The sequence below is a fragment of the Monopterus albus genome, unplaced genomic scaffold, assembly GCF_001952655.1.
Source record: "Monopterus albus unplaced genomic scaffold, M_albus_1.0 scaffold25.1, whole genome shotgun sequence".
NCBI lineage: Eukaryota > Metazoa > Chordata > Actinopteri > Synbranchiformes > Synbranchidae > Monopterus > Monopterus albus.
The window spans coordinates 800980-810264 of record NW_018127905.1 but is presented as its reverse complement, the minus strand read 5'-3'; the positions used below and the strand labels follow the sequence as shown (position 1 = coordinate 810264).

The 9285-nt window shown below is 39.0% G+C and overlaps 1 protein-coding gene across 1 annotated transcript in view; it reads right to left on the bottom strand.

Annotated features, from left to right (window-relative positions):
- The window catches only part of camk2d1 (calcium/calmodulin-dependent protein kinase (CaM kinase) II delta 1), a 104354-nt gene that overhangs the window by 11107 nt on the left and 83962 nt on the right, over positions 1-9285 (bottom strand). The window contains exons 13-15 of the mRNA XM_020594854.1: positions 5406-5542; positions 3440-3484; positions 2039-2087 (exon numbers count right to left, since the gene is read on the bottom strand). Of these exons, the coding sequence (XP_020450510.1) occupies positions 2039-2087; positions 3440-3484; positions 5406-5542 (231 nt within the window). The remainder of the gene's footprint in view (positions 1-2038; positions 2088-3439; positions 3485-5405; positions 5543-9285) is intronic.

Below are 9285 nucleotides of genomic sequence, written 5' to 3'. Positions count from 1 at the left end.
AGTGATCAGCTCTTCCACCAGAACACACCAGTTTGGACAGAGTGAGGGGAAAATGTGAACCGATGAATAGTGTTAAGTGTTAATTAATAAGATGACCCATTTCCTCAGGCTGAAATCAATGAGGCAGGAGTATGAGAATCTTTTAAAGGAATAGTCCAACACTTCAAGAAAGAGCTGTGAAAACATTTTTATGAGCTTCCTCTACCAGTACAGCAAGTAGAGGAATGTATTTCTAATCTATATTATCATGTCACAACTTTAACAGGGCTACATGTAGCAGTAAAGTGTGGCTATAGGCCCTACTACAACTATTAAATCAGCATTAAATGATTTTTAACCAATTGGAGTAGGAGAACAAGCTATAAGCAACATCAACATATCTTATACATTTGTTATGGCTAACATCTAAGCAAACAGCCTATTTAAACATCTAGCAGACACAAAGCAGCATTAGCATTCATTTGGATTTGTGTCCATCTGATGAATACAAGACCAATACTGACTCTTGTTTTAGACCTGATTTGGTCTTCACCAACTCCTCAGGAAAAAATAGGCAACTGTTTGCCAACACATTAGGTATGACAGCTTTACAAAGTTATAACAAATAGGATGTTTATGTTTCCAGCTTGTTTAGTTCATCTCACCTTTCAACCAAGAAAGGAGAAAAAGCTGTCCATTTTACCATCCCTATTTAATGCAGAGGAAATGAAACTCAAAATGTAGCCACCAACTTTCCATCATACAAGGAGGTGCAAATGAACCAAATCCAAGAAACAGGAACTGTCATTTGTCCTCATTGTAAATCCTCAGCTTCCTGCCACAGATGAACATTTTCCTGTAATGTTATAAAGACTTCTAAGCCTCTTTGTATGCTGAAAGTCTGATTGAGAATGCAAATGCAAGACAGGAGAACAGCTGTGTATTAGAATGATGAATAAGGCTGAATGAGGTTACTGGAGCATTGAGGAATGGTGATCCATTAGCCAATGTAAAGAGAAGCCACTGGCTTTTATGTAACAACATCCAGGCCAGTGGCATGTTCCTGTGTATGTACTGAAAGCATGGAAGCACATATGCTAGCATTGTACACACAATACCAGCATATGTAGGGGAGCATATGAATGCCAGGAGTCTCAGGAACAATGTTAGAAATCTGTGCTGATTCAAATCTCATCTGTCTGACAGGCTGTTTGTTCTATCAAAGGTCACTGTGCTTTCACAAAAAACACAGACAAGACACAGACATACTGTACGAGCACAAATCAATTTCACTTTCTCAACAATATAGAACAAATGTTTAAAAATATTCACTTCACTGAAGCACCAAGGTCCTTCCTCCTTGTCCTTTTCTTTTACTAAAGTCTTCTAACTGCAGGGTATCAGGTACTGTATTCTGAAGGGACTACTTTCATTTTGAGGTTACAGTCAATTGCAGGAATCCTTTGTGCTTTGAATGTGACTGGTTCTACTTAAGTGTCCAAACACTTAAAGAACTGGTTATTGGATTTACATTCAAAAACCAAGTTAAGGCTAGGACACAGCAGGTGGGGCAAGGTCACAGTCTAGACACAGTATCAGTGCTGTCCGTACTGTACATTCAAATAATTGTCCTTTTCATGTGAGCTCTCTGGCTGAAATAAATCTGTACTCAGACAAATAAACACAAATAGGGAGTCCACAGGGGCCCAAAGCAATTTTTCACCCTGAGGTGCCCAGTAGGTCAACAGGGCCACGGTTCAAGTACCCGGTACTGGGACAGGTGTAACATGCAAAAAGAAGCACTACAGACCACGAGAAGGTGAAACTGAAAGGCAATAATACACCTTTACACCACATTTGTGCAGTAGACAATACATGGAACAAGATTAGCACAAACCCACTACTAATAATAATGCAGAAAAAAGGTGTTCTTGAACTGTGATGTAAAAATTCAAAGGAACCATTTGTTTCAAAGTTTAGAAGAAAGTTTTAATGAGGCATCTGGGAGTCATCTGATAACAGAAAGGTCATTTGTATTCATTAGTCTGGACCTCCCTACCTCTCACGTCCTCATCCTCGATAGTAGTGTTGGCACTCTCACTGGACTCCTGCGAAACGACAAATAAAAGGCCTGTCAGTATACCCAGTGCAGCATTAAAGCACAAACCTGCTGAGGACAGACATTCAGGCGCCACTGAGATCAGTATGCTCAGCATTTGTTCACAGCAGGTCATTTTAGCTATTAAAGCACCTCACTTGAGATTAGACTTTCGATACAACAAAATGAAAACGACGACATTAAATACAGTCTGTTGGGCCTGTACGTAGGTCTCTAAACTATAATGGATGTTTACAATAGCTAATAATTGTATTGTTCACCTTGATTTGCTCTGATCTGTTGGTTGGTTTACCACCTATCTGATCAATTGCTCATATTTTATAAACTATCTTGACTTCTTTTTGGAAATGCTGCCATGTTCCCACATACATTATGTGCAAATAACTTACTGAATACAATGTTATTAACTCCATATGTAAAACTCAAGCTACTGTTTCTAAAAACGGCATGGTAATTTTTGGCACAGACATACCTTATGAAGAGATAATTTGAACAAAATGCTGTACTTTTACTAAATGTAATCGTTAAAAATGTTTAATGGGAGCTTTCTTTCTACAGTGTTGCATGTCTCTGGGGAAGCACAAATTAGTGTTATTTTTACCAACAGAATTAATGACAGTTTCCATCAAATGCATATTGTACTCGATTCAAAAAGCACCATTCACACATTGTTCATTTTCATTCCTTTGAATAAGAAATCTTATGCAGCATTGCAGATTACTTGCGCAATGATCCTCATTGTCTGTGAGTGAACAAGGATCCAATTGAAGAAACACATAAAAGAGCAGAATACTGCACTGGTACAAATGAATGAAGCAAACAGCTTCAGTCTTTTCATGTATGATTCGACAGCACTTACTATGCACAAGAACACATTATGCTACACTTTGAACTACAACACCATGGCGTTACCACACAATGCAAAAACTCCAAGCATGCACATATGTATATTCCCAGACCTTATGGATTATACATGAAAATGTAAATCCATAGATTTGCACAGACAAATCACCCTGACATAATATTCTGCTGATACAAACTTGTTATGTTTAGAGATAACTGATGATCTCATATGAATAGTCACAAAAAAATATCCACAACAGTAAGTAACACACAAAACTGCGCACAAAGATAACCAGCATTAAGTTAAGGGACAACATGCTACAGCTGATAACAGCATGCATTATTTTTTAAAAATCCATAGTCCTTTGTTTTGTCACGAGTCAACAACATCCATTGGCACACAAACATCATTAGAAGCAACGTTAAGGCTCTGCTCTAAATGTCGCACATGTCAGCAGCAAACTATATTCACAGACTAGCCTCCGATCAGCTGTATACCTTGTTTCCATCGGCTGGGTTGTGGATAACAGTGGTTTGAGGCTCCTGGTGTTAGAGGACGAACAGTAGGAAGAAAGGTTGGTGCAAAGTGAAAGTGAGTTAGGAAGAACGTTTGCAGGAAAAGTATAAAAACAAAAAAGAAAAATGAAAAATGATGAAGTGGGAAATTAACATATTTGCTATTCTGAGGAAAGCAAGTACTAGTAAACACAAACACTATAGCATACTGCAGCACTATTAGAGATAGATGCGATGTTAATGGCAATGATGGAAGTTGTGGCAGTTCCCTGCACATCATGTAAACTTTATCAAGTCTATCACCACACCTGATCAAGTTTTACCCAACACTGATGACAACAGTTAACATTAAACACAGAAACCATGGTAAGGGATCTGCTTATAACTTCATATCTAGCATTTCTGGCAAACACCCACAGAATAGAAACATGTTGTCTACAGCTAAAACACCCAGGAAACGTTTACATGAGTATGTAACAAAATTACACACAACTTTACAGATACATCAAGCATATACCTGCATTACTGTACAGAGATTAATGAAACCCCAAGGGTAAAAGACGTACACTGTCAGGATGGATTTCTCACTCACATATATAATACACGCTATTGCAAAACAGTCTGTGGTACACTGGTGCTGTATTACTGCGCCTCAGCTGACATGTCTAATCTGATGCCACTTTGACTAAACCCCTGAAGGGTGAGGCTGGGCTATGAGCAGGTGCAACTCTGTGACAGTGACGGCCATGTTTTCTGACATAAGCACACAGTCCATAGATCAGCTCCCAGCTTTGTGCTGTATATCTGCATTGATACTGGGTGTATGTGGCAGTGAGCCAGGGTGCCAGAAGGAAATGTCTTGAAATGTCCTGTATAAACAATGTTCATTGTGTTGTATGGTACTGATTTGCCAATTTCCAAGGTTGCATCAATGGTACAAACCTAAAACCTTCAACAATGACAGGAGAAAATCAATTACAATCTCACGTCTTTGTTTTAAGTATAAAGCTGATCTGGGATATGACTATCCTAGCTTAGCATAAAGATCTGAAATAGGAGAAAAAAAAATTTACCTGGTTCCCCAAAGTTCAAAAGTACACAACTAGCACCTCAAACTGACTGACACAATGTATCTGCTTTCCTTCATCTTGACAAACAGTTAAAATGTTTCGTAAGTATATTTTCAACTTTGAACACAGCCATGCCAGCAGTTTCACTGATTAATGGTAAGCTAACCCCCAGCTACAGCCCTGTATTAAATGCACAAAAAGAAAATTGCTTCAATCTTCCTGTTATGTGGTTTGCTCAAGTCTCATGCTAACACTAGTGAGAACTGGCATATCGTACTTTTGAGGAGGAGAGAAATCTTCTCGTCAAGTTTAAAATTCAGTTGCGTACTGTGCCAACTTCAAGTAGAAGCAACATATTACGCTTTTTAAAAATCTAAATTGATTCACCTCCTATTTCTAAGACATTGGGGTTATTAATATGCTTCCAATACTTATTTAAAGTAGTACAACATACTTTCAAAACAAGTGGCTCTGCAAGTTCTACACCAATAACAAACTAGCGTTGTCTCCAGTTTGGTGGAGAACAAAGGACTGACCTGTGGCAACAGGGTATTAGCCACAGCTGACATGCAATGGCTCCAGTGTTGCCATTACAGCCATCATCAACAACAAAGGAGAATGTAGCCCATGTACAGTGATGTGGCAATGCAGTAAAGCAATCGAGCAATCTAGAAGTGCGTGTGGACAGCTCATGTTACACAACAAAGACATTTGTGACTCTTAAGCTTTATGGAAATACAAAATCAAGGATAAAGTGACAAAACTGTGGAGTTCAACAGAGCTGTATAACCATGACAGATATCGCCGAGAGAATGGAAAGATGGTTAGACAGAGTGAGAGGCATGCAAACACCAGCAGCAGCAAAGCAGGCAATGTACCAGAGAAGGAGTGGGGACAGGCTCTTTGGGGCTGGTGACCACATTGGCCTTGTTGTTGATCTGGAGGGACAGAGTGGACAGATAGGTAGACAGACGGGACAGGGCAGAAGTGACAAGGATTACTGTCCAAACAGTCGCTCTTCATGCAGCTGCTGCGGAGGGAAAAGTGGGACATTGTGCTCAAGTGTTGCTGTCAGGGAGTCACTTCACCCATGTGCACATCAAATATATGTGACCTATACAGCACAAAACACTTCAGCTTAAGTTTGAACAGGATAAGCAAAAACAAAACAAAAACAAAAAACATAAGTGCGAGAGTTATTAAAGCAAATTGGAGCTATTTTTATCAAGAGGACTGGCTGCTTAGAGAGTCAGATCAGATCAAGATAAAGAGACAGGAGTGCAACAAATGAAACAATTATTCTGTAGAAGAATGATGAATTAAGTAAAACTTTCAAATTTCCATACCCTGACTTCTAAAGTCTGATGACCGTTCTCTCTTTTATACTAGAAAGTAAACATGGTACTGCAACTCATTTCTCTGTTTAACAGTGGGGATGCCCAGTCCTTTGTGAAGAACTCATAAAACCAATAACAGAAGTGTGGATACATTACTGCTTTTCTTGATAAATGTCAGTTTCAGTCAACAGCTTGAGGGAATCTTTCTGCAGCTGAAACATGCATACTCCAACTGAAGATACATTCACATTAGTTTTATTGAATGGACATTTGGTGTTGTCCATCAGAGAACGAGAACACTGTGTAGCTACTGAGAAGGCTATAATAACTGGTTTCACACATTTTGAATATGCTACAGAAACTGTCTATTTGGACATACACTAAAAACAAACAGGATCTGAGCATAAGAAAACCATGATAATGACCAAAATGATATCCTGTGATACAGTCAGGAAAATACTTGTAACAGGTGTGCAAGTTAACATAATCACTGAGAATTGCATGCCTCTGACACAAAGCAGGATAAAAAGAAATAAATCGGCCTTACTATGAGTCTGCAATGATTGTAAAGCCTGTATTACTATAACCAGCCTACAATTCTAGTGCTATTTTACCTCTCAATCCAAGGTACAAGGGGCAGTGTCAGATTTTGTTGTCGTCTATTTTGCACTGAAAAAACAAACTACAGGATGCAGTTTCTCTAATGTTTGCTCATTAGGCTGAGGACACTGTATGACTTTAATTTAGGAACAATGTAATCATCACAACTGACTAATCTGTTCAGACAAAGTTATTGCTTTTTTATGCAGATGATCCTGGAAAGTGTGAGGTCTGGGTTTCAGATTCTTCAGTTCAGTCAAACTGAATTGATTCATGAGTCTAAACTGACCTCCTGTACAGAAGAGTTTAAATGCCTAAATGACAACAAATCGAAGACAGGGATGCCACTAGTGGCTGTGCATTCAGTGATGCTTGTGACTGACAGCCTATAGTGTGAAAGCACACATTGTGCCGCCGGAGGGTGCACATATACACGTTTATTAGATTGTCTGAATTTCTCCTAAGTGCTGACAGCTAAGGCAATTAATGTTAGGTAGGTGGCTTTAGCTTATAGTAGCTGGGTTAATGGAGGAAGATATGCTAATGATGTCCATAAGTCAGATAACTTGGATGGATTCATGTTAATGCTAACAAAGAGGAAAGGTTCATGAAATCAATATTTCCTTTTTACTTTTGAACCAAAGGTTGTGCAATTTATTTGAGATATAGTGAGTTTAGAAACACCGGAATCAGCCCATAGCCTAACTCATGAGGAGTACGTTTTTAATTGCAGAATGTAAACCCTCGAATGTTAAAAATAAATTACTGAGGACACACAGTAGCCTCAGTACCTATAGACAGGTTGTAAGAGGGCATTTTTGTTTAAAGATGTTTGACATGGTATGAAATAACCTATTTTAGTGCCTCTTTCAAATAAATATCAATCAATATATAAACAGAACAACCCTGTATCACTCTCATCATTAAAGAGGAGCTATACCTGTTCAGTCATGCAGTGCCATCTCAACCTTAAGCAAAATTGTGCAGCCCTGTGCTGAAATTTAAATACAAGGGGTTTTCTACTGTTAACTACAGAACTGCAGGCGTCAGCCTGGCTAACAAGCAGCAGAAAGCTCAGGCCTACCCTCAAATGTTCTGTACCATCCGCCTTCCTTTTCTGCACTGAGTAGCCCCAATTGAACAAGAAAAAAAAATTACCTCTTGCCAGGTCCAGACTACACATGATGTCTGATTTGTGTCAAATTACACAATTATTGTCAGAAATTCTAGCTGTGACTCAGATGAGGAATATGACGCATCACAAAATGGCACCCAACAAATCACAGCCTGCCATCGTTCACGTTTGATGTTATTGGAAGGAGGTGCCAGGGACCAGGAACAAGAATGTAAACAGAAACCTTATTCAATTTAAGAAATCTTTTCATGGACATTACTCTTATGCCCTTTCAAAACAAAGTACTCTACATTAACGAAAGCAGAAACAGTGATTCGTTTGGCTTAAAACAGTTCATGTAGGAGAAGCATGAGAAACTGTAATGACTGATTGAAAAGATTAAAAAAAAACACAGGGAGCTCATCAGCTGAAGAAGAAACATATTACTCATTCAGGCAGGGTTAAGTGAAATAAAGGTGTTTAAAGGAAAATACTCCAGATCCACAGCTATAATTATCTAGAGCCTTCAAAAGAACAATAGTGCAAGACTATTTTATAGCTCACTGTATTGTTTTATCACATACTGAGGAGAAAACAAAAAAAAAACCACAGTGTCATTTCTCCCATAAGCCTTAATCTCAGTGCAAAAGCTCTGATAGATCAACACTACACATCTCCACACAGTAGTCAGACATTTAAAGACTATCTGGCCAATGGTGGAGCATGAAGCAGCTAAAGAGTCACACATTTTTCTTGGAGATAGTGGATACCAAAACAGAGCTAAAAGGAGAGTGAATATTGACTTACATTTATTATGTGGAGAGAAACATGACTTAAGATGAATGCTAATGTAACCTAATGACAGCTGGATGTGTAAGCAGGCTATTCACCAGCATGCTAACCTGACTAACTGTGAGGCTGTGTGTCTGTCAAACTGTTATGTATTTCTTCTGCCTGTTACTGGCCAAACATTATTGTGCTTATCGTTACTTCACACAATAGTGTGATACAACTGTGCAGATAATCACATAGATAACACCGCTCCACTGTATCGGGGGTAGTAGGAGTCTTAGAGGAACCTTTGCCTTATTACTGAAATCTGTTGTGTCACTAGATAACTAACTCTAAGGTATATATAAAAAAAAACCTCGAGATGATAGTGTTAATGAAAGAGAAGGAGAGACAGAGTCTGGCTCATAAACAGACAAGGGTGAAATTACTGTAGATGACAGATTTAGATGTGGAGGGTGGATACAGAAGAAGAATACACACATTTTGGTAGTGTCAGAGTATTTTCATCTTCTGACAGCTGAGGGAAGAATGGCAAAGAGATGAAGCCTATCTCCTATTCTTAGTACATAATTTAATCATCAGCTATTGGTTTCCGACAGTTTCCTTAGCTCAGACAGCAGATGCTCCTCCTCCTCTCAAAGACTGACAGTGCAGAGGGGGGTCATTATTGGAGCATAACTGTCACTCCCATTTGGAGAACATTCATTTCACTAAAGAAACAAGCTACAATATTTACCCAAGCAGTGGTGTTGACAGAGATGCTTCCGAATACTACAGCATTCAAGGAACAACACTTAAACTGAGGTCAGACCTACTGAGGCGCAATGGGATACACTGCACCGTAGCCTGTAACACAGTCGTAGAGGACATCTAAGCTGTCTGTATAACAGATGAAGGCAGAGAAGTGTGAGGAGG